Below are 27,061 nucleotides of genomic sequence, written 5' to 3' on the forward strand. Positions count from 1 at the left end.
TTCCAGTAGATACAGGCAGCAGCGGGGGACCTAAAATCCTGGCACTGTCAATCAAATCCAATGAGGAGGTAGAGGGGGGGGGTAGGTGGGGGCAAACCATGCTGTGTGTGTCTATGGATTCACAGCTCATCTTTAGAGCATGCCTGCACAGGTACCCCCATCGCTAAGGGCTTGCTAAGGCGGCACTCATAGGGAGAAGATGCAGTCAGTGCTGATGGGGGACCCCTAAAGAAGAGGTAAGGGGGCCACTCTGTGCAATGTTTTTGCTCAGAGCAGGTAAATTTAACCTTATTTTTCTTTTTTTAATTACAAAAAATTATTTAGTATCACTTTAAAGTGTTACTAAAACCCAGGACCCTGCATTCACTATATCTGGTCTCCCTGGACTCTGCATTCCCCATATCTGGTCTCCCAGGACCCTGCATTCATTATATCTGGTCTCCCCGGACCCTGCATTCACTATATCTGGTCTCCCTGGACTCTGCATTCACTATATGTGGTCTCCCTGGACCCTGCATTCACTATATGTGGTCTCCCCGGACCCTGCATTCACTATATCTGGTCTCCCCGGACCCTGCATTCACTATATCTGGTCTCCCCGGACCCTGCATTCACTATATCTGGTCTCCCTGGACTCTGCATTCACTATATGTGGTCTCCCTGGACCCTGCATTCACTATATCTGGTCTCCCAGGACCCTGCATTCACTATATCTGGTCTCCCCGGACCCTGCATTCACTATATCTGGTCTCCCCGGACCCTGCATTCACTGTATCTTGTCTCCCAGGACCCTGCATTCACTATATCTGGTCTCCCCGGACCCTGCATTCACTATATCTGGTCTCCCTGGACTCTGCATTCCCCATATCTGGTCTCCCAGGACCCTGCATTCATTATATCTGGTCTCCCCGGACCCTGCATTCACTATATCTGGTCTCCCAGGACCCTGCATTCACTATATCTGGTCTCCCCGGACCCTGCATTCACTATATCTGGTCTCCCCGGACTCTGCATTCACTATATATGGTCTCCCCGGACCCTGCATTCACTATATCTGGTCTCCCTGGACCCTGCATTCACTATATCTGGTCTCCCCGGACCCTGCATTCACTGTATCTTGTCTCCCAGGACCCTGCATTCACTGTATCTGGTCTCCCAGGTCCCTGCATTCAAAATATCTGGTCTCCCAGGACCCTGCATTCACTATATCTGGTCTCCCAGGACCCTGCATTCACTATATCTGGTCTCCCGCAGTACACAGAACACGGAAGACAATTATTTTAGTAAATATAAACTGCTAAATACCTTTTCTCATCATCAGTATATAGCACTCTTGTGACTTCTATCAGTGTCCAGCTGAGCACTGGTTAAATCTTGTAGGAGGAGTTTTCCTTCTGTTCCGACTGTCCTATGAGGCTGTATAATCCCTGAGCTCTTCTGGATAGTGCTGGTTGGCCCTGTGCTGATCACAAGCACCCTCCCAAAAAGGACAAAAATCTCTCTAGCAATACACACCAAACTGAGCATGTGCCGAGTGACTCCTAGAGCTCTGTACTATCAGCAGATGGATTGGGGTCTGTGGAAGAAGGAGAGGATCAACGAAGACAGGATCAAACAGCCATTTTACACAATGTGGAGGATTAACCCCGTAGTTCCGTAGTTTCCACAGTGAATATAACAAGCATGCTTTATTGCATATACAGACCAATTTTACTCCTTTGGGTTTAGTAACACCTTAATGTTGATTGAGAGAGTTTAGTTCCACTTTAATATATCAGTAATAATTGTCTTTCACATATCTTACAGTTCTTGTTCCAAATAATAGACTAAATTTCCCCATTGTTTCGTGTTGGGGGGGGGGGGGGTGTTATTGGTTTAATTGCTGCGCAGTTTAGATTTCACAAAGTTACTTTTTTTTTGTTGTTTTGGATAAAACAGGAAATGTTTGAAAACCACTGTCAGGCATTTTTCACTGTCTGTGTCCCCACTGGGGAGATTTAGGGTGACAACTGCCTGTCCCTGTCTGCCATTTGCAGTCCTGCATTGTCACCATGTCACAGTAAGCGGCCATTCCGACACATTGCTCTCAAGCTTGGTCCGCTGTTGTCACTCTCAGAAAGCTGATCCAGAGCAGTGATGTGTAGTCACTGCTGGAGTGAGTGCATGTAGATGTGAAGTGGCTGAAAGAGGCTGAAGGAGATCAGTAGCGCTGAGATGTAAAATAAAAAGAAAATAGGTGTAAGTAGGATTTTATAAATAATAAAAAATGACAATTGTTTATGATACACAAAGCAAAATACATGTCACCTATCTAGGGTTTACATTAAGCCAACCATATGAAGAAAAAAAATAAACAACCTATAGATTTCTTTTATGAGTGCACTTTAGGTGAGGAATTGACAAGGATCTTTTAGTTGCGGTTGCTATGGGTTACCACCCTGGCATATCCGGCGCCGCTCTCTGCCCCAGTACATAAGCATGCCTTTGTCTGCATGGATAGTGAGCTGTCCAGATCCTGTGTGACCTTCTCCCTGCCCTGCCCGCTGCCTTCTGACTCCGGTCCTGGAAATAAATGTAGCGGAAAATGTTGATTTGTGAGCGTTTCCATTCACGGCCGGGCTTAGCGCAGTCAGCATCATCTGCTTTTACAAGCCGGCCAACATTTGGTATCAGCAAGATCAGCGTCTATGGTGGAGAGGACGCTGCCGCCCTGACTGTCTCTTTTAGGGCCGGTGATGTACTGGGAGGATCTGAGGTCTCCGTATCCTAACGCTGGCCTTTATGTTGTTCATGGCTGGTGTCTACAATAAGCTCAATTCACAAACCTTTAATATGAGGAAAGGCATTTTTATTTTAGCCATGTGACTGTTCTTTTTACATCTCAGTGGACTGGAAATAACTGTCATTTTTTTGTAAAATAAGGATCCTGAAAATAACTGTTACTTAAAAAGAAAATACGGATCCATATCTTGTTGTCTTAACCTTTTGAATTCAGTTTACCGCATATATAGAAAGTAATAAACTGTCTGCAGTTCCTCGATTACACGCATGAGACATGTAGATTGCGACTAACCCTGCCATGCTGCTGGCTCCCGCACCCAACTGCCACCTCTCACACAGCAGCATTATGGAGAAGAGGGAAGGTAATCTGTTGTGTCGCACTGGTCCATGCTGATTCTCCTCTTGCATCCATACCAGATGCTTGTATGTGGTATGAGTAGCTTCCCTGCGCTACTCTGTACATGAGGGGGGAAAGAAAGCACTTCTGACAGGCACCTGATGGGGGCACCAGGGGGACATAATGATGGCACTAGGGGGGATAAATTGGTAGAACTGGGCAAAACATAGTGGTGGCATTGGGGTGACAGAATGGCACTGGGAGGGCATAATGATGGCAGTGGGATGACAGGATGGTACTGGTAGGACATAATGGTGACCCTGGGGTGAGAGGATGGCACTGGGAGGACATAATTGTGGTACTGGGGTGACAGGATGGTACTGGAAGGACATAATGATGGTAGTGGGATGATAGGACGGTACTGGTAGGACATAGTGGTGTCACTGGGGTGAAAGGATGGCACTGGGAGGACATAAAGGTGACACTGGGGTGAGAGGATGGCCCTGCGAGGGCATAATGGTGACACTGGGGTGAGAGGATGGCCCTGGGAGGGAATAATTGTGGTACTGGGGTGACAGAATGGTGCTGGAAGGACATAATGATGGTAGTGGGATGATAGGACGGTACTGGTAGGACATAGTGGTGTCACTGGGGTGAAAGGATGGCACTGGGAGGACATAATGGTGACACTGGGGTGAGAGGATGGCCCTGGGAGGGCATAATGGTGACACTGGGGTGAGAGGATGGCCCTGGGAGGGAATAATTGTGGTACTGGGGTGACAGGATGGTACTGGAAGGACATAATGACGGTAGTGGGATAACAGGATGGTACTGGAAGGACATAATGGTGTCACTGGGGTGAAAGGATGGCACTGGGAGGACATAAAGGTGATACTGGGGTGAGAGGATGGCACTGGGAGGACATAATTATGGTACTGGGGTGACCGGATGTTACTGGAAGGACATAATGATGGTAGTGGGGTGACAAGATGGTACTGGTAGGACATAATGGTGGCACTGGGGTGAAAGGATAGCACCGGGAGAACATAATGATGGTAGTGGGATGATAGGATGGTACTTGTAGGACATAATGGTGTCACTGAGGTGACAGGATGGCACTGGGAGGACATAATGGTGTCATGGGGCTGACAGAATGGCATTGGAAAGAGCTAATGCTGGCATTTGGGTGGCAGGATGGCACTGGGAAGACATAATGATAGTACTGATGCGACTTGGTGGCACTGGGGGGAATAATACAATGAGTAGCACTAATGAGGAGCAGTATAATGAGGCACTATAATGGGGGGCTCACTGACCATCCAATTAAAAGTGGAACTTACTGGGGCTCCCCACTAATCCCCAATGTAAGGAAAGCAAAGCTTTGGGAGGACACTGACAACCAGTGCACGATCTTGTTGTCACCATATGATCACTGACCACACCCACTTTGATTTGGTCACACCCCCTTAAAGTGTCTCCCCCCCTTCTCCCCCCCCCCAATCATGCATGGCAATAGTAATATTTAATAGTAATATTTAATTAGGGGTACCATCTCTGATCTATTGCTTATGTACAACTGTTGATTCCCTTTAATTCCGCCCTGATCTCTTTTCCTTTGTTTTTAGCTTTGCAGCAGATAATTAGTATGTCGTAGATATTGTTAAGCTGACCATAGACAGGCAGATGTCTCCCGGCGTAGAACAGGTGGGCAGACATCTGTTCATCCTCTCTAGTCGCACAACCCATCGCTGTTTTTCCTGCATTTGGTCCAATGGGATGAATACACATTAACACCATTCAGATACTTACATGACCCTGTGAGAGATACATTAACAGAGAGATGCATTGTGCCGCATGTTTTCTTGTATCTTTTATTATTATTATACAGGATTTATATTATTATTATTATACAGGATTTATATAGCGCCAACACTTTGCTCAGCACTTTACAATATAACGGGAGACAATACAGCAACAATACAGTTCAGTACAGAAGGAATAGGAGGGCCCTGTTAGTGTCAAGGACAATGTCACTAAACCAACAGTCATGTATAATACGAGTTACTATTGAAAGCTTCTTTGAAATATATCTTTATAACTGAAGTGTTTCATCAGCAAGCCGCCGCATTGTTGCAGTTCGGTAATTGCAGCCCTTAAAGCCGACTTCTGGCCGAAACATATATTATATTATTGTTAGCTGATTTTGGTGTTCTTTGTGTGTTGTCTCTACTAGAGGTTCACTGAAATGAAAATTCTGGTGTCGAACCTGAAAATTCAAAATTCACTTGGCCGAAAACTGAAACCGAAATGCGCAGTTTTTATAAATTAATATATATTTTTTGGAAACAAATGCACTTTGATTGAAAAAACAAAAAAAAAAAAAACCACACAATATATACCCCAATTTTTTTTATAAAATATGAAAGAGGATGTTTTGGCAAGTAAATAGATACCCAACATGTCACGCTTTAACATTGCGCACGCTCGTGGAATGGTGTGAAACTGCGGTACTTAAAAATCTCCATGGGTGATACTTTAAAAATTTGTACAGGTTAGTAGGGGAAGGTTACAGAGGAGGTCTAGTGCGAGAATTATTGCTCTTGCTCTGACGTTGTGGCGATAGCTCACATATGTGGGCATGGCCTATGTTTGCGTTCACCACTACGTGCGCGCACGGGGGGACGAGGACACTTTAAACTTTTTTTTATTATTAAATGTTTTTTGGGGGTTTTTTTTGCACTGTCCATTTAAATAAAATTTTAATCACTTTTATTCTTATCACAAGGAATGCATGCATCCCTTGTGATAGAAATAATTAGTGACAGGTCCTCTTTATGGAGAGATACGGGGTCAATAGGACTCCACATCTCTCCTCTGCAATGTAAAGCATTAGATAAGAAAAATCATTGATCTAGTGCTTTTAAAAAAAAAAATGTCTGGAACCGGAAGCGACATCGCTACGGTCCTCCAAGGGCATAGAGATGTGTGGAAGCCATCTTTCCTTCACTATTCTCTATGCCCAGTCCCGGGATCGTTGGATGGTTTCTCAGGTGAGGCTGAGAACTAATGAGCAGCAGCCGGTGGCGGCGACGGTGGGCGGGTTGCGGCATGGGGTGGGGTTTTTTTTGGCGCCAGTGTCAGTGCTTTCTTTCATATCGGCTGACGGCCGAAAGGGGTGTTTTTGGCCAAAACGTTTCGGCCACCAAAATTTTGGTGCATCCCTAGTCTCTACTTGTATGCAGTATTCCAGCAAGAAACTGCCATACCTTTCCTCTGTGCAGGAGCATCCTGTAATAAAGACCGCTCACTGCTGCCCTCTTTCCTTATGCAGGGTGACTAGTCTGGTCTCCGCCCCTCTTGTAGTTTTCTACAGGAAGCCTGTAGAAAGTGGAGCCTGCTTGGTCCCTCCCACAGCTCTGCTCTTTCTACAGGCTACCTTTGCATGATAATATCTGGGTTTGCAAAGACAATCATTAAAATAGCAGCTTAGGCTCATACACATTTACTTTTGTAATGCAGGCTTTCTCTTGTGGAATTTTCACTAGAGATAGAGCTCTGATTCAACAGGGAGAAAGACCTCTACAGTGAGACTACTGCTTCATCATAGAGAGCAAAAGTGCTTTTCAGCAGCATGCTGGCAGAGGACAGGCTTATATACTCAGACTGTGGCTGTACAGGCTTTTGCACACCTTTTTGTTTTGATTCACCTGGAATGTATTTAGATGATTTAGCCTGGGTTCACACATATAAATCGCATGTGATTCGCACAGGAACCGCGCCGCATTCCTCTGCAAATCACATGCGAATTCTGTGTGGTGCAATTCGATCCATACATTTTGTATGGCTCAAATCGCACGGCATCCGCACCAAAAAGGTGCACAACCCTTTATTTTGTTCGCGCTAGAATCAGATCACATGGGTATTCATACCTATGCGAATCGATTCTGCACATCGCACCACGTTTTGTGAACCGATTTCGGGGTGTTGTTACTTAACATACACACCTGCAGAGGTTCGCATGAATGGGGTGTGATTGTGATGTGGTCAGTGTGAACCAGGGCTTTTAGAGTGTTTTGAGATGCGTTCAGAAAGTGTTACTAGCTGAGATGGGTGTGATTGCCCATGTGATCCAATTCTGCACATCGTACTGCGTTTTGCGAGCTGATCTCGGAATGTTGTTAACATACACACCTGCAGTGGTTCGCATGAACGGGGTGCGATTTCGATGCGGTGCTGAATTCACACAGAAACCGGTGCGAATTCCCCATCAGTGTGAACCCAGGCTCAATGTTCAGTTGGCCTCTAATACAAAGCACAAGTCCCAGCTGCATATATATTCAGTTATTAAAGGATTTTCTAAATTAGGGTTCAATTACAAAACCATTGCAGCCCCTTGATGACTAAGATTGCACAATTAGATCCTGTGTTGTCATTTGGATTAGGTTCCCAACTTACAGGGCGAAGACCAGAGCCAAATAAATCATTCTAAATAGGGCTCTTTCACAATGGTGGTAATGCTTACCACCCTCTGAAAAGCAATCTGCAGTGGAGTGCTTTTCAGAGGGCAGTGTAGCAGCAGCTGACAGAAGTTACCAGTAGAGCTCCTAAAAAGCTGACACTGTTTTTTTTGGGTTTTTTTTTACCTTTTTTAAAATTGCTGAGCAGCGATTTTTTTAACGCAGGACCCCACCACAATTGCAAGAGTTTGGCATGCGGATGCAGCATGGCCCCATTGAGCTCAAAAGCTGAGTTTGACAGGTCGTATAATCGCCAGACTCTGAAGCTGGAGTTAAAAGCCACATAGCAAAATATTATTATTATATTTATTTTTATTTATTTCAGGTACTTATATAGCACCGTCAATGTACGCAGCACTTTACATATATATTGTACAGTCACATCAGTCCCTAACCCTCAAGGGGTGTACAATCTAAGGTCCCTAACTCACATTCATACATACACATACTAGGGACAATTTAGACAGGAGCCAATTCACCTACCAGCATGTCTTTGGAATGTGAGAGGAAACCAGAGTACCCGGAGGAAACCCACGCAGGCACAGGGAGAACATGCAAACTCCAGGCAGGTGGTGCCATGGTTTGGATTATACAGGATTTCTATAGCACCAACAGTTTACAATATAAAGGGGGACAGTACAATTACAATATAGCTCCATACAGAAGGAATAGGAGGGCCCTGCTCATGGAGCAATACCCTCATACTGCCATCAGCCACTGGCGGTCCATCAGCGAGACCCTTGAGTTCCTTTGGGCTGCCATCAAATCATGGCTGGGGGGGGGGGTAAAACCACACCTCAGCTTCCTGTTTTTACCACCTCCTTTGTGAAAAGGACTGTACTTGGTTTATACAGGTCTGTACATATTACAGGGACAGTTGTGGAGGTAAGAGTGGCAGATTCACTGGGATGGAGTAGATTGGAGGTGGAAGCCATTGATTTGGAGGTGATATGTGAGGAGCACTATGATAGTCTATGGCACCCCCTTATGCTGCACCCCGACTTCTCAGCAGCTTTGCACACAGATGCCAGGTTTGATAACAGCGGATCATTGACTGGGTAATAAGTGCTGGGTACAGCATATAAACCCCCCATTCCTGTCCCAGCAGGGGAGGGGTGGGTGATTCTTCCAGATGGAGAGGGAAAGTGACCTTCTGCTCAGACTTCCACCTGATTCTGCAGCATTAAAATAGTGGCGTTATCGGGGAATGTTGTGTGTGTGTGGGGGGGGGGACATCCAGGCCTCTGACTATAAATGGAAATCGGCACACGGTGCACTTTATCCCACCATTAACCCCTTCCCAGCCCCTGCGACACTAATTCCTATCGCTTTCGCCAGACGCTTGTCTGCTGATCTGCAGTATCCCAGTACACAGCACATGCATGATGCACTATCCTTGGTGCACTATAAGTCCCAGGATGACTTGACCCATTTTCCTTCTTTAGGCTTTAAAGGTAACCAGTCAGAACAGATCTTACCTGTCGCAGCTGAGATTACCATTCAGCAATGTGTGCCTCCCAGCAGAGGTGCCGACTCCGAGGCAGACATGTCGCTAGGTGTATTTATCTCTACAGACATGAATTCATTACTATGTCACAGTATATAGCAACGGTATCGCTTTTTTTTTTTTTTTTTATAACTCCACCTATAATCATAAAAATGACCTGTGATCTCCATTCAGTGACTTTGCCTTGGATGAAATGATGTCGTCAGTATACTGCAGGTAGGAGGAAGCATTTCCTCGGTCTCCTTTCACTCAGTGATCACGCTGCGACGTTGTAGCAAGCCACAAGGTAAGAAGCTGCAGCAGGGGCATTCCACCTTCCCTCTGGAACCCCCTTCAATGGTTACTGGGCTCTCCTGTTCTTCCCAGGAGCCCAAAACCACATCAGAGGGCTTCAGGATGGTGGAGACAGAGGAACTCTCTGTTCCTCAATCTCCTCTGCAGTGAATGAAGCCTGAAGCAACAATTATTTTTCCCTTCCAGTTTTAGAGCTGTCAATAGCCAGGAAAGCGGCTAACCAAGCACGTTCTATGTTTGGTAAGCTGCTGTGGATGGCAGTTGAGACATTGGAGTCTAATACACCCCCAACATCTCCAGAAAGAGTACCTGTCACCTGCCCAATGCTTTCACATGGGGGGTTGTTAATCCCTATGTGATAACAATAATTACAATTTTAAAACTTTAAAAAAAAAAAAATAATTTTATTAACATTTAATTTTTATAAAATGAAAAAAAAAATGAAATGAAGCGCCTGTTGTCCTGTACACACCCACAGCCGTGATCACAGCACACCATGGACGTCAGAGTGAAAGCAATAATTGTCGCACCGTAGCTCACAGGTAACCCTAAACTGATGAGCAGTAAAAGATTTGAAATCATTGCCTATGGAGAGTTTTGGGTACCATAGTTGTTTGCAATATGATGGGTGCACACAGTTTTAAGACTTGACATGTTTAGTATCTATTTACTCGACGCAACACCATATTTTATATTTTACCAAAAATGGATATGATGGCAGAAAAACACAGAGTGGTCCATTGAGTCTGCCTGTTTTTTTTCTTTTTTTGGGGTGGTGGTTGTTTTTTGTTTTTGTTTGTCTTTGTTAACTTTTTTGTCTGCGTCTAGATCTGTCCCAAGCACGTTTGAAGCTATTTATTGTTGACTGGTTCACTACCTCTGCTGGAAGTTTATCCCAAGCATCAACTACTCTTTTAGTACTTTCTGAGATTAGTTTGGAAGTTTCAGTTAGTTTAAGGTCATGTCCCCGTGTTCTTGATTTTGGTTTCGTGTTGAAAATACTGCCCACCTGAACCTTAGTCACCCTCTTGATGTATTTGAGTCCTCATGCACACCTGACATTTTTACAGTGGCAGTTTTTTGGCTTTTGACTTTTTTTTTCTACAGCTAGTAAACCCCCCAGCATTTTATCCTATGTGTCCATGCACACATAGACTGGAATCAATGTTTTTTGGCTGGAAAAAAAAATCCAGAACTAGTGGATTTCTAGGGGAGTTTTTTAGCTGTAAAAACACTCTAACACTGAAAAACACGGTAAAACGCCACAAATTTTTTTATTAAAAAATGCAAACGTGGAAAACCGCAGGAAAACACTGCTAATCGCAGCAAAAAAATGCTAAATGCTAATGCAAAAACGCTCAAAAAAGCTGAACAACGTGTTTTTAACGTGATTTTACACAGCTAACGTTACCAGCGTGATCAAAACGTCCCGTGTGCATGGAGCCTAAAGGTTTCTACCATGTTTTCCCTTTCCTTTGTTTCCTCCAGACTGTACGTTGTTAAGCTCCTGAAGTCACTCCTGATATGTTTTATCCTCCAGACCTTTCACCATTTGTGTTACCCGTATCTTATCAATATCTTTTTGTAAGTGGGGTCTCCAGAACTGGACACGGTATTCTAAATTAGGTCTAACTAAAGATCTATATAGAGGAATCAGGACCTCCTCTTTCCTGCTGGTGATCCCTCTAGTGATATAAAGATCTCTATAGAGGAATCAGGATCTCCTTCCTCCTGCCGGTGATCCCTCTAGTGATATAAAGATGTATATAGAGGAATCAGGACCTCCTTCCTCCTGCTGGTGACCCCTCTAGTGATATAAAGATCTATATAGAGGAATCAGGACCTCCTTCCTCCTGCTGGTGACCCCTCTAGTGATATAAAGATGTATATAGAGGAATCAGGACCTCCTTCCTTCTGCTGGTGATCCCTCTAGTGATATGTAAAGATCTCTATAGAGGAATCAGGACCTCCTTCCTCCTGCTGGTGATCCCTCTAGTGATATAAAGATCTATATAGAGGAATCAGGACCTCCTTCCTCCTGCTGGTGACCCCTCTAGTGATATAAAGATGTATATAGAGGAATCAGGACCTCCTTCCTTCTGCTGGTGATCCCTCTGGTGATATAAAGATCTCTATAGAGGAATCAGGACCTCCTTCCTCCTGCTGGTGATCCCACTAGTGATATAAAGATCTCTATAGAGGGATCAGGACCTCCTTCCTCCTGCTGGTGATCCTTCTAGTGATATAAAGATCTCTATAGAGGAATCAGGACCTCCTTTTTCCTGCTGTGACCCTTCCAATGGTGCTTCCTAGAATTCTATCTGCTTTCCCCACTGCCTGGCCAGTGACGAATGCACTACAACTCAGTTTATTATATATTTTTGTGAAAATATGTAGACATTTTGTGCAACATAAAAAATGTTAATCAATTGCATTTACTATCGTTATATTCTAAAGGGCTTCTGCTTTCAGAAAATATATAATGCTTTGGGGTTTTTAGTAATTGCATGGGCAAAAATGCAGATTTTCACATGTGGGCAGAAAATAAAAAAATTGCTCTAGACTAGAGCCGTAGTGGTTAAAGACCCTGGACATTAAAGACCCTGGACATTAACCTCTTGGCGCTGGCCACATGCAAATGTGCGGCCTCCTGGTGTCTGGGCCTTGCCGCCGAGCGGCCGCACATTTGCGTGCAATTAAGGAAAACCTATGTGCTGAGAGCAGTACGGGAAAGGTCCCGATCTCCTCTTTCGATCGGGACCTTTCCCAATCATGTGATGGCATGTCATGGCGGTCACATGACCCTAAACCCCGGCTTCTGAAACCCTTAAAGGGCCGGGATGTCCAGGGGTTAAAGACCCTGGACATTAAAGATTCTGGACATTTTCCCAGAGACTGTCCAGAATGTAACACAAGTTGTCGATGATCAGCCAAATGAAGCGTACTGTCTATCGGCTGCAATCATGTGACCTGTGATATCACCTTGCATAGTAACAACAGGAACAAGTGCTGTGCTATCTCTGGTGGGTTTTCTTCTGATTTGTTTGATATTCTGTGATGATGGAAAAATCGGATATGAGGGATTATTATTACTATACAGGAGTTATATAGCGCCAACAGTTTGCGCAGCGCTTTACAAAATGAAGGTACATTACAGTTACAATACAATTTGGTACAAGAGGAAACAGAGGGCCCGGCTCGTTAGAGCTTACAATCTAGGAGGAAGGGTTGAGGGATACAAAAGGTTATAGCTCTGGGGGGATGAGCTGATGGAGGAAATAAATGGCAGTTTACTAGGTAGAATCAGGATAGGCTTCTTTAAAGAGAAAGGTTTTCAGGTCTAAAGGTGGATAGAATAGGAGACAGCCGGACAGATTGGGGTAGAGAGTTCCATAGGATGGGAGAAGTCCTGGAGGCGAGCATGAGAGGAGGTGACACGGGAACTAGAGAGCAGAAGGTCTTGGGAGAAGGACATGGGAGAGGGTACATTTCATACGACATGCAAATATTTAAAAGTATCAGTAATGTAAAGCTGACTACGCATTTTCCATAGAAGGATATAGCAGCAGCGATAATGTGTATATATTCGGAAAGATCTCTCGTACAGTGCTGCGTGACAGTAGTAATGGCTTTAATTATCTGCACATTGTACTGCTGACGTAATTCAGTTATTACATCTTCTGAATCCGTGAGATTCAGCCTCAGGATAGGATCAGTATGGAAGATTTGGTTATTATGGTATTTGGTTGGCGGGGTTTGTTTGTTCCCTGGACTAATTAAGTTGGTTTGGGCTCCAGAAAGGGTCGTAACCCAAGGTCAGCAAAGCCTAGATGCCAACGTTGGCTGTAGCTCCATGACTAATTTATCAGTTTGTGTCAGAGAACTAGGAACACCCATAGGTGCACATTCCTACTGCAATGAGTAGGAGCTGCCTGCAGATGTCTTGTAAAGTGACCCTCGTCCCCAGTGTCTAAGAATGTGCACATACTGGGAGCCTCATATAGACATCCAGATGTGGATGTGACCCAACCACTGATGATGGAGACAGCTCCCAGGCTTTCGGAGGTCACATTGTTATGGGGACACAATGTACTCTGGACTGCTGGAGGACTGCGCTCCTTTCTTCATCTAAAGCTGGCTATATACTCATCAAAATCTGGCCAGTTCAGCCGAAAATTGTTATATGACTTCTGTTGAAGGGGCATATTAGAAAATATTCCTTGATAGGTGGCTACAGCTACTGATCAGTATATTCTGACATTCTGATAGTCTAGTGAGTGCCACAGTCAGAATTACATGTCCCATGGGGAGATTCCTCCATCCACCTCCTTTGTGTAGATGAAGGAAAGTTGTTTTTTTTTTTTTTTTGTTCATCTGTAACTCTCCTCTCCTGAAATACTCTGCTCTGCTGGAGGACTCTTCTCCATCCTCTACCTAACTCTCCTCTCCTGAAATACTCTGCCCTGCTGGAGGACTCCTCTTCATCCTCTACCTTACTCTCCTCTCCTGAAATACTCCGCTCTGCTGGAGGACTCCGCTCTTTCCTCTATAACTCTCCTCTCCTGAAATACTCTGCTCTTCTGGAGGACTCTTCTCCATCCTCTACCTAACTCTCCTCTCCTTAAATACTCTGCTCTGCTGGAGGACTCTGCTCCTTCCTCTGTAACTCTCCTCTCCTGAAATACTCTGCACTGCTGGAGGACTCTGCTCCTTCCTCTGTAACTCTCCTCTCCTGAAATACTCTGCACTGCTGGAGGACTCTGCTCCTTCCTCTGTCTAACTCTCCTCTCCTGAAATACTCTGCACTGCTGGAGGACTCTGCTCCTTCCTCTATAACTCTCCTCTCCTGAAATACTCTGCTCTGCTGGAGGACTCTGCTCCTTCCTCTATCTAACTCTCCTCTCCTGAAATCCTCTGCTCTGCTGGAGGACTCTGCTCCTTCCTCTGTAACTCTCCTCTCCTGAAATACTCTGCACTGCTGGATGACTCTGCTCCTTCCTCTATCTAACTCTCCTCTCCTGAAATACTCTGCACTGCTGGAGGACTCTGCTCCTTCCTCTATAACTCTCCTCTCCTGAAATACTCTGCTCTGCTGGAGGACTCTGCTCCTTCCTCTGTAACTCTCCTCTCCTGAAATACTCTGCACTGCTGGAGGACTCTGCTCCTTCCTCTATCTCTCCTCTCCTGAAATACTCGGCACTGCTGGAGGACTCTGCTCCTTCCTCTGTAACTCTCCTCTCCTGAAATACTCTGCACTGCTGGAGGACTCTGCTCCTTCCTCTATAACTCTCCTCTCCTGAAATACTCTGCTCTGCTGGAGGACTCTGCTCCTTCCTCTATATAACTCTCCTCTCCTGAAATACTCTGCACTGCTGGAGGACTCTGCTCCTTACTCTATAACTCTCCTCTCCTGAAATATTCTGCACCACTGGAGGACTCCGCTCCTTCCTCTATCTAACTCTCCTCTCCTGATATCCTCTGCTCTGCTGGATGACTCTACTCCTTCCTCTGTAACTCTCCTCTCCTGAAATCCTCTGCACTGCTGGAGGACTCCTCTCCATCCTCTACCTTACTCTCCTCTCCTGAAATACTCCGCTCTGCTGGAGGACTCTGCTCCTTCCTCTATAACTCTCCTCTCCTCAAATACTCTGCTCTGCTGGAGGACTCTTCTCCATCCTCTACCTAACTCTCCTCTCCTGAAATACTCTGGTCTGCTGGAGGACTCTGCTCCTTCCTCTATCTAACTCTCCTCTCCTGAAATACTCTGCACTGCTGGAGGACTCTGCTCCTTACTCTATAACTGTCCTCTCCTGAAATTTTCTGCACCGCTGGAGGACTCTGCTCCTTTCTCTGTAACTCTCCTCTCCTGAAATACTCTGCCCTGCTGGAGGACTCTGCTCCTTCCTCTAACTCTCCTCTCCTGAAATACTCTGCACTGCTGGAGGACTCTGCTCCTTCCTCTGTAACTCTCCTCTCCTGAAATACTCTGCACTGCTGGAGGACTCTACTCCCTCCTCTATCTAACTCTTCTCTCCTGAAATACTCTGCACTGCTGGAGGACTCTGCTCCTTCCTCTGTAACTCTCCTCTCCTGAAATCCTCTGCACTGCTGGAGGACTCTGCTCCTTCCTCTGTAACTCTCCTCTCCTGAAATACTCTGCACTGCTGGAGGACTCTACTCCCTCCTATGTATCTCCATGTTGTATATTATGATAACCCGTACTCTCTGTAATGTGACTTCTCGCAGTAATTACACACGGTGTGATACATTTAGACGGGAGGTGTTAATGCCCCCTGACAGAATCTCACAGACATGTCCAGTAAGTTTTTGTTTATGGAGAAATATCTGGAATTTGCCTCTGTGCTGCGGAGCTCCACTGCTGACATGGCGGAGAGTTCCTCTGCACTCTGTAATATGGACTTAGAGGAGCTCCGGCATGCAGCTAGCACAAACGCACAACATAATTATACATGTGGAGCTATTTTTGATTCTGTCCAGCCTTTCCTGTGAGTTACACAATGCTCCCTTGTCAGGAGGTGACACCACGCTTTACTAATGTAGCTTCCTGTGTCACACAGATACCCCAATCTAAAGGCAACCATACACTGTACAATCAGAATGTGCAATCTCCTTTGAATCTACCAACTATGTAGTACAAGGGCCTGTATGATTTGATACAAACGAATGGTTTGTCCTGGTGTGTCCTATTTTTTTGGTAAACCTAAAGTAGGTTGTACAGAGATTGCAATCAGATTGTATAGTGTATGGCCAGTGTTAGTTGTATGCTAGAGCACCAATACTATGACTAAATCTGTGTGTGCAAACAGTCACTTGTGTTGTCTATCTGTGATTTATTATATCCTCATTGAAGCTTTAAAGCGCAACTTAGCCAGAAGCAAAGGCCATCTCTCAAGTAGCCCTGCGTTCTCTTTGGGTGCCACTATTATGGCAAATGCGCAGATGCACTGAGGGGCTCTGCCCGGCTCTTTGCGTCACACGTGCAGGTGATTTACGGCACACACACAGAGACAGGAAAAATTCAGGCTTCCCTGATCACAGTCTTTACATGCACATCAGAAACCCTGCATGTGCGCAGATGTCCGGAGCAGGGGCGGACTGACAACTCATGGGGCCCCCGGGCAATAGGGGATCATGGGGCCCCTGTGTCCTTGCCCAAACTCAAAAAAACCGATGAAAAAGGTACCAGGGACATCTCATGGGGCCCCCTACTGACCCCGGGCCCTCAGGCAGTGCCCGAGTTTCCAAATGGTCAGTCCGCACCTGGACCGGAGCACCCAGGTCTTGCGCAGCCCTCTGTCACATCTGTGCACATGCATGGGGCAGGAAGAAGTTCTCATCTAGGCAAAACTTGTGGAAGTGCTTCTTTGCAGCACAAACAAAGCTAGTAAAAAAACAAACAAAAAACTTTATATAAAAAAAAAAATATATATATATTTACATATATATACTGCTCAAAAAAATTAAAGGAACACTTTGAAAACACATCAGATCTCATGCTGGATATCTATGTTAATGTGTTGGGAATGTAAGGACGCCCCATCGTTTGATGGAAATGAAAATGATCGACCTACAGAGGACTGAATTCAAAGACACCCCGAAAATCAAAGTGAAAAAATGATGCAGCAGGCGAGTCCATTTTGCTGAAATTTCATTGCAGCAACTCAGAATGGTCCTCAGTAGTTTGTATGGCCCCCAGGTGCTTGTATGCGTTCCTGACAACGTCGGGGCATGCTCCTAATTAGACCACGGATGGTGTCCTGGAATATTTCCTCCCCAATATGGACCAGGGCATCACTGAGCTCCTGGACAGTCTGAGGTGCAACCTGGAGGCGTCGGATGGACAGAAACATGACATCCCAGAGGTGTTCTATTGGATTTAGGTCAGGCGCGTGTGGGGGCCATTCAATGGTATCAATTCCTTCATCCTCCAGGAACTGCCTGCATACTCTCGCCACATGAGGTCGGGCATTGTCGTGCACCAGGAGGAACCAGGACCCACTGCACCAGTGTAGGGTATGACAATGGGTCCAAGGATTTCATCCCGATATCTAATGACAGTCAAGGTGTCATTGTCTAGCCTGTAGAGGTCTGTGCGTCCCCTGCTGTGGCCTGCTGGAGGTGATTTTGTAGGGCTCTGGCAGTGCTCCTCCTGTTCCTCTTCTAGATACCGATCCTGCTGATGGCTTAAGGACCTTCTATGGTCCTGTCGAGCTATCCTAGAGTAACTGTGTGTCTTTTGGAATATCCTCCATGCTCTTGACTACTGTGCCATCCTGGAGGAGTTGGACTGCCTGTGCAACCTCTGTAGGGTCCAGGTATGGCCTCATGCTACCAGTAGTGACACTGACCCTAGCCAAATGCAAAACTAGTGAGAAACAGTCAGAAAAGATGAGTAGGGAAAAATGTCAGTGGCCTCCACCTGTAAAACCATTCCTGTTTTGGGGATTGTCTCATTGTTGCCCATCTAGTGCACCTGTTGTTAATTTCATTAACACCAGCACAGCTGAAACTGATTAACAACCCCCTCTGCTACTTAACTGACCAGATCAATACCCCAGGAGTTTCATTGACTTGATGCTAGACTCTGATTACAAAGTGTTCATTTAATTTTTTTGAGAGCTTTCTGTGAAAGCTGTCCACAAGGTTTAGGAGGGTGTCTATGGGAAGGTTTGACCATTCTTCCAGAAGCACATTTGTCAGGTCAGGCACTGATGTTGGGGGAGAAGGCCTGGCTCACAGTCTCTGCTCTAATTCATCCCAAAAATGTTCTATTGGGTTGAGGTCAGGACTCTGTGCAGGTCAGTCAAGTTCCTCCACCCCAAACTCGCTCATCCATGTCTTTGTTCCAGTCATGTTGGAACAGGAAGGGGCCATCCCCAAACTGTTCCCACAAAGTTTGGAGCATGAAATTGTCCAAAATGTCTTGGTATGCTGATGCCTTAAGAGTTCCCTTCACTGGAACTAGGGGGCCAAGCCCAACCCCTTAAAATCCACCCCATACCATAATCCCACCTCCACCAAACTTTACATTTGGCACAATGCAGTCAGGCAAGTACTGTTCTCCTGGCAACCACCAAACCCAGACACGTCCATCGGATTTCCAGACTGAGAAGCGTAATTGGTCACTCCAGATAACACGTCTCCACTGCTCTAGAGTCCAGTGGCGGCGTGTTTTACACCACCGCATCTGACTCTTTGCACTGCACTTGGTGATGTAAGACTTGGATGCAGCTGCTCGGCCATGGAAACCCATTCCATGAAGCTCTCTATGCACTGCTGTTGTGCTAATCTGAAGGCCACATGAAGTTTGGAGGTCTTTAGATATTGACTCTGCAGACAGTTGGTGACTTCTGTGCACTGTGCGCTTCAGCATGCGCTGACCCCGCTCTGTCATGTTACGTGGCCTACCACTTGGTGGCTGAGTTGCTGTTGTTCCCAGTTGCTTCCACTTTGTTATAATACAACTAACAGTTGAGCGTGGAATAATTAGTAGCCAGGAAATGTCACGGATGGATTTGTTGCACAGGTGACAACCTATCACGGGACCACGCTTGAATTCACAGAGCTCCTGAGAGCGACCCATTCTTTCAAAAATGTTTGTAGAAGTCGTCTGCATGCCTAGGAGCTTGATTATATACACCTGTGGCCATGGAGGTGATTGGAACACCTGAATCACATGATTTGGAGGGCTGGCCCAATAGTTTTGGCACTATAGTGTGTGTATATTCTGTATGTGTGTATGTGTGTATGTATGTATGTATGTATATATATATATATATATATATATATATATTCCATTTGTAAGAGAGGGAGGGGGCAGGGCAGCCAAACATCCACTTTAAGATCAATCTTCAGAAAAACAAATATTTCAATAATTTAAAGCACAATGATTGCAAAACTGGTCCCTGCCGCTTCTGCACCACACACTCTAGTGGTCTTGAGCATGGACTGTTCCAGACTTCTTCACGTCAAGGACAGCAGGAACCGTCCACTGCTGGATGTGGGGGAGCGCTGTTTTCCAGATGATTGAAGGATCGGGTAAGTATAGCCTTTCTGTGTGCCCCTGGGCAAAATTAGCAGTTAGCCCATGCAGTGCGGGCACAGCCCCACTGCATGGGAAAAAAACATTTTCATTGAGTTATGCTTTAAAACATATTGGAGTGGATCTATCATCAGATTTACGTTTTCATCTCGGTAATATGTCCTTGTAACACTTTCAGGTATTTATTACTTCTCCCAGAAATCACAGTACTCCCTCTGATTAAGCCTGCATCTGTTTTCCTCTTTGGATGGATGGCAGCATCTTTGTTCAGGCATCATCCAGGATCACCATGTACTTACTGGACTGAGATGCTGGCCTAGAGATGACACAGTCATGTAAATACTGGTGCTTGTGCACTTCTTGGTTGTGTTCACAAATGTCTGACACCGATCAGCCCTTGCTGCAGCCTCTCATTTTGTTACAGCGTTGAGGTCTGATCACTGAGGGAGTGGTGGAAATATAAAATTGTCTTCCAGTCGGTTCTCAGATACACTTTGAAAGGTCACAGTGCTTTAATTAATAGCGGGATAGGAAGGACATCTGTCAACAATGCGATTAATAAGACGCTGATTTCCCGCACAATGGGTCTTTGTCTACAGGAAACAATCATCTTCAGCACCTGCATGGACTGACACGTCCCCAAATTACCTGAGATTTGTGTATGTGCTTTGGGTTTATCCAGGATTTACTGGATGTGATGATGTATGGGTGCATTACATAATGGAGACACGTGAAGTGGACATGTCAGTAACTAAAAGTCTGTATAGATAAATTCTTGACATGTCACAATATATGAGATTTGTATCATTTTTCAGCAAAGCTCTATCTTTTATCATTAAAAAGCCGTCTTTGAGCAGTTCAGTGACTTTGCCAAGGCTGAGTTGATTGCCCAAAAAGTCAGTTTATATATGGGACTTTTTTGGTGGCTGCAGAAAAAAATATTTTTATTCACAAATATTATAATCATTTAAAAAAAGAGAACTATCTATGAGCTAGTGCACTACACTGGAAATCTCTCACAGTACCATTGGCCTCTGTTCTGCATAGGGTTGATGCTGTGATGCTCATGGAAAGAATTCATTGCACTTTACTGGACAAGATGCACTTATTCGATAGAAAATGGGAAATTCTGCTTACCTTTCTATTCATATTCCTCGTGTACTTAAATTCTTTTCTCTCTTTCTCTCTTCTCTTCTTTACTCTACATGATTGTACTTTCTGAAATGTACATTTCAGTTGTGCCTTGTTTCTGTTTTACATACTGTTTTGAAGCTGTAATGTCACTTTACAGTCTATTTCTTGAAAAATAACATCGTTTGTAAACAAAAAGAAAAGAGAACTATCCATACTTGAGGCCACAGGCACGTTGGTCAATTAGCCCCTGTGTGTCCAATTCTGGTGTTTTCAATGCCTGGGAAGCTGACTTCATTTTCCAGTGGCTGCCCAGGGTAGATTGGTGCTGTTGTGGTCATGTGGTTAACTTTAAAAAATAAAAGAATTTTAAATTAAAATTAGTTCATAAAAAAACTATTATTCTCTTTTAAAATGGGGATGCCTTTTCTGGTGACAACTGTCTGAGATTTTCCTCACTTCCTGTTGTGTCACAAAGTAGATCATTATTGTCTGCAGAGGAAGCCTATATCATGGTGTTTTATTTCTGACTCTCCTCTGGGATTGCTGATGTGGGAAGATATCATTTTCTCTTTGTGACTCTGAAAGTTTTTGCTCTGTGCAGGAAGTGGTTTCATTATTTCCCCTCTCGCTCTCTTCCAGTTGCCCACTCCCAGGACCCCGGGCAGCCTGCAGAGAAGCCAGTCATCCGCTGCCATAAGTGTGGAGAGCCATGCAAAGGGGAGGTCCTCCGAGTCCAGTCCAAACACTTCCACATCAAATGCTTCATATGCAAAGGTGAGACGCAACCTCTTATGTTTCTGTATCTGCTATTGTTGCCATCCTCAGGAGCTTCAACAATGGGTGTGGGCACGCCAGAAAAAACGGATATTTCAGTGTTTGGAAGATTCCGAAGAGTTACCCCCCATTATGAGGGGTTCCCACCATCCTTGTGCTGAGCTCTTGGGTCTGTACACCTGCTCTGTCCATTATGAGGGGTTTCCAACATCCATCAGCTTAGTTCTTGGGTCTGCACACCTGCTGTGCCTCTTATGGGGGATTCCCACCATCCTTTTACTGTGTTCCTGAGTCTGAACACCTCTGTGCCCATTATGAGGGGTTCCCACCAGCTCTGTGCTGACTTCCTGGTTCTGAACACCTGTTGTGCTCATTATGAGGGATTCCCACCATCCCTGTGCTGACTTCCTGGTTCTGAATACCTGTTGTGCTCATTATGAGGGGTTCCCACCATCCTTGTTCTGAGCTCCCAGGTCTACACACCTGCTGTGCCCATTATGAGGGGTTCCCACCATCCCTGTTCTGAGGTTCTGGGTCTGAACACCTGCTGTGCCCATTATGAGGGGTTCCTACCATCCCTGTGCTGGGTTCCTGGGTCTGAACACCTTTTGTACCCATTATGAGGGTTTTCCTACCATCAATGTGCTAAGTTCCTTGGTCTGCATACCGGTTGTGCCTATTATGAGGGGTTCCCACCATCCCTGTGCTGAGTTCCTGGGTCTGAACACCTGTTGTGCCCATTTTGACTGTATCCACCATCATTTTGCTTAGATCCTGGGTCTGAACACCTGCTGTGCCCATTATGAGGGGTTCCTACCATCCCTGTGCTGGGTTCCTGGGTCTGAACACTTTTTAAACCCATTATGAGGGTTTTCCTACCATCCCTGTGCTGAGTTCCTTGGTCTGCATACCGGCTGTGCCTATTATCAGGGGTTCCCACCATCTTTGTGCTGGGTTCCCGGGTCTGCACACCTGCTGTGCCCATTATGAGGAATTCCCACCGTTCTTAAGCTGAATTCTCAGGTCTGCACACCTGCTGTACCCAATGTGAGAGGTTCCCACCATCCCTTCTGGATTTTGTAATTACTTTTAATTATGGGTAAGATGTAGCAGGTTTTGCTGAACACAGCTGAGGTGGACGGGGCACCCAAAACTCCCAGGTGGACAGCTACAAAGCCTGCAATCATGGAAGGGAGGTCTCACTGTAGGAGCATCCAAAAGAGGAAGAAAGGTGGCTTTCTCAACTCACCGGGCTCAACCTATACCTTAAATTTTGCTTTTGGGTGGAGCAAACCATTGGAATATATTTTAGGGGTGTGGTCATATGGCACTTTTACATTGCCTCTGTAGATGTGCGCTGGATCTTCTTTGTTGTTGACACCACAGCTAACAATTCTTTTTTGAACAATAATTGTCTTCCTGTATGAGAGTATCTTTCTGTATGGGACACAAGATGTGGAGGCCAATTTCTCAGGGTTTTAATCTTTTTCTTAGTGTTTTTGAAAGTTCCTATTAATAGGCTGGTTGTCTGTTGATTTACTTCAATTTACCCCAAATCCAATCACTGTCCAAATCTTGTAGACTTCACCTCCACAACATCTCCAAGATACGCCCGTTCCTAACCTCGGAAACCACTAAGCAACTTATTCACTCCCTTGTTATATCTCGCCTTGTCTATTGTAACTCCCTCCTCATTGGCCTACCGAATCGCAGGCTATCCCCTCTTCAGTCTTTCATGAATACTGCTGCCAGACTCATCCACCTTACTAACCGTTCTGTATCTGCCACCCCTCTCTGCCAATCCCTCCACTGGCCTCCACTCAGTGTCCTCCACCCCTCTCTGCCAATCCCTCCACTGGCCTCCACTCAGTGTCCTCCACCCCTCTCTGCCAATCCCTCCACTGGCCTCCACTCAGTGTCCTCCACCCCTCTCTGCCAATCCCTCCACTGGCCTCCACTCAGTGTCCACCATCCCTCTCTGCCAATCCCTCCACTGGCCTCCACTCAGTGTCCTCCACCCCTCTCTGCCAATCCCTCCACTGGCCTCCACTCAGTGTCCGCCATCCCTCTCTGCCAATCCCTCCACTGGCCTCCACTCAGTGTCCTCCACCCCTCTCTGCCAATCCCTCCACTGGTTTCCCATTGCCCAACGGATAAAATTCAAAACATTAACAATAACGTATAAAGCCATTTATAACTCTGCCCCAAAATACATCACTAATCTTGTCTCCAAATATCACCCAAACCGTCCTCTCCGCTCCTCACACGACTTCCTGCTCTCTAGCTCCCTTGTCTCCTTCTCCCATGCTCATCTCCAGGACTTCTCCAGAGCTTCCCCCATCCTCTGGAACTCTCTACCCCAATCTATCAGACTATCGCATACTCTGCTCACTTTTAGGCGATCTCTGAAAACCTATCTCTTCAGGGAAGCCTATCCTGCCCTCAGCTAATAATGGAATCTTCTACTCTTCCAACCAGTCCATCCCCTACTACCGTTTGTACCACTAGCCCCTCCCTCCTAGATTGTAAGCTCCAAGGAACAGGGCCCTCCTAACCCTCTTGTATTGAACTGTATTGTTGCTGTATTGTCTCCCGTTATATTGTAAAGCGCTGAGCAAACTGTTGTCGCTATATAAATCCAGTATAATAATAATAATATAAATCCTGTATTATAATAATAATAAAATAAATCCTGTATAATAATAATAATACTCCTTTTCTGATACCTAGTTTCATTGAGCGTCTTTATAATTGTTGCTCTCCTTGGTGTGGTGCATGTGCTTTATGGAGACGGAGTTAATCGTCTTACTCATGGTGGTGAAGACTTTGTATGTATTTGCTTGATAGAATATTGCCTTGCCATCACTTTAAAGTGTATCTAAACCCAAAACCGATATGTAATATGTTGCAGATTACTGGTCCTTGCTATGTTGGCTGCATTTGCTTTCTTTTTCAAGCTTTTTAGTAATAAAGGATTGCGTGTTTTAGCTGCTTTACACTGACGCCAGCTTTTACTTATGTTCATTGGAGATTGGAGGTTTTCAGAGACCTTTGAGGTTAGGAGCCGTGTTATAGAAGCTGACAATGACTCACAGGAGGTGGTAGCTCTAGACCAGCATTTGTCAACCTTTTCAATGCAGAGGAACCCTTGAAATAACTTTGCGGTCTCAGGGAACCCCTGCTAAAAATGACTATATCTACAACTCATGATACATCAATGTGATGGTCGGTGGGAAGAATGCTCCTTACACTTGTGGTCCTTGGAAGGAATTACTCCCTTATAGATAACTGAAAAGATCAATGGTGTTTAAGGGAACTTACAAGAGAGGCAGAAATTTCTCACTGCTCAAGGAACCCCTAGGAACACTAGGATTCTGTGGAACCCTGGTTGAGAAACCCCGCTCTACACACTTGTTCCAGTAACACGTAACATGCTGCTATAGGTGAACTTATCCTTTAAGGGTTATTTTAAACGTATTAGAAATTCAGTGTACTAAATTCAGTCCTCGGGGGCAGGCAAACCTATTCACTGACCTCCAACCATGTCTGATACTATCTTTCTCTAGCAAAATCAAGGTGGGTGTTTGCGTTTTTTTTAAGAGTAAAATGGACTTTAAATGAATGACCACCCCCCCGAGGGTCATGAAAGCGCAATTCATTTATCCTAGACCTGTTCCAAAAATTGTTTCAGTTACATAGTTAGTCTGGCTGAAAAAAGACAAAAGTCCATCCAGTTCAACCATTAAAAAAAAAAGTTATAATCCTACACCCACAGTTGCTCCAGAAGAAGGCAAAAAAACCCAGCAAAGCATGATCCAATTTGGTTCTGCAGGGAAAAAAATTCCTTCCTGATCCCCCGAGAGGCAATCGGATATTCCCTGGATCAACTTTACCTATAAATGGTATATCCAGTTATATTCTGTGTATCTAGGAAAGAATCCAGGCCTCTTTTAAAGCAATCCACTGAGCTGGCCAGAACCAACTCTTGAGGGAGTCTATTCCACATTCTCACAGCTCTCACTGTGAAGAAACCTTTCCGTGTTTGTAGATTAAATTTCTTTTCCTCCAGACATAAAGAGTGCAACCTTGTCCTCTGTGATGACCTCAGGGTGAATAACTACACCGAGTTCACTATATGAACCACTGATGTATTTATACATGGAGATCATATCCCCCCTTATGTATTATACATGGAGATCATATCCCCCATTATGTATTATACATGGAGATCATATCCCCCCTTATGTATTATACATGGAGATCATATCTCCCCCTTATGTATTATACATGGAGATCATATCTCCCCCTTATGTATTATACATGGAGATCATATCCCCCCTTATGTATTATACATGGAGATCATATCCCCCCCCTTATGTATTATACATGGTGATCATATCCCCCTTATGTATTATACATGGTGATCATATCCCCCCTTATGTATTATACATGGTGATCATATCCCCCTTATGTATTATACATGGTGATCATATCCCCCCTTATGTATTATACATGAAGATCATATCCCCCCCTTATGTTATATACATGGAGATCATATCCCCCCCCTTATGTATTATACATGGTGATCATATCCCACCCCTATGTATTATACATGGAGATCATATCCCCCTTAATCTCCTCTTCTCAAGAGATAATACATTCAGTTCCTCTAATCTTTCCTCATAGCTGAGCTCCTCCATGCCTCTTGTCAGTTTGGTTGCTCTTCTCTGTACTTTCTCCAGTTCCCCAGTGTTGTTTTTGTGAATTGGTGCCCAAAACTGAACTGCATATTCCAGATGAGGTCTTACTAATGATTTGTCCCGGGGTAATATGATAGCTCTCTCTGGAGTCTATACCTCTTTTCAGTGATGTCAGATAATTCCACAACAGACCTTTCCACCGTTTCACATCTACATAGTTGACAAAATAATTTGTATTTCCTTTTCTATACAGAATATGCCAGTGCATCCTATTATCTAAGTTTGGAGTTTCCCTTTAATTGCTCTGTAAGGCCACATGTGGATCCAGGCATCATAAAACCAGTTGGGAATGTCGCCTGTCTGCTGTGTATGAAGCCGCAGTGTTTGTTCAGATTATGGCACACACAAGGTGATAACAATATCTGCATTGTTAAGTAAGTGCGGTTCCTCCAAGCTCCTGCACAGGAGGGTGTCAACGCACCTCCACACCTCACACATGATCACTGCACCCTGTTATAATAAATATATTGTATTTATCCATATTTTCTTACACATATGCTTAGCTACTTACGTTTTAGTTGTGATGGTGCATATAGTATCTTCAGGTTGCTGTGTGCTGCACTCTGCATGACTGTCAGTTGAAGATAAGATAGGGTGATCCTCGCCAGAACCTGCATTGGGGGGCTATGGCGCCCTGTGTAAATCTATAATGCAGCTTGCTCATAACAAGCTGTCAGCAAAACTGCGAGTTTTCATTGCCCAAAAATGATGGAGAAAATCAGAACAAAAAAATAGTTTTCATTTGTTTTTCATGCATTTCCATTGAAGTCTATGGGACTTAAAACACACCAAAAGACATGTATGCATTTTTTTTCTGAATCAGAGGAAAGGTGAAGGTGTGAATGGGCTTTTAAAGTGACAGTACAAAAAAAAAGATCGAATACACACACAAAA

At 44.9% G+C, this 27,061-nt stretch overlaps 1 protein-coding gene across 12 annotated transcripts in view; it reads left to right on the forward strand.

The window, feature by feature from the left end:
• The window catches only part of ABLIM1 (actin binding LIM protein 1), a 419,225-nt gene that overhangs the window by 139,562 nt on the left and 252,602 nt on the right, over nucleotides 1–27,061 (forward strand). For all 12 annotated transcript variants that reach the window (XM_089653044.1, XM_089653039.1, XM_089653047.1 and 9 more), the window contains exon 2: nucleotides 21,273–21,407. In XM_089653044.1, coding sequence (XP_089509170.1) covers nucleotides 21,273–21,407 — 135 coding nt within the window. The remainder of the gene's footprint in view (nucleotides 1–21,272; nucleotides 21,408–27,061) is intronic.

This window comes from Staurois parvus, unplaced genomic scaffold (assembly GCF_062004578.1).
Source record: "Staurois parvus isolate SC_StPar_1 unplaced genomic scaffold, SC_StPar_1.0 ptg000697l, whole genome shotgun sequence".
NCBI classification, from domain to species: Eukaryota; Metazoa; Chordata; class Amphibia; order Anura; family Ranidae; genus Staurois; species Staurois parvus.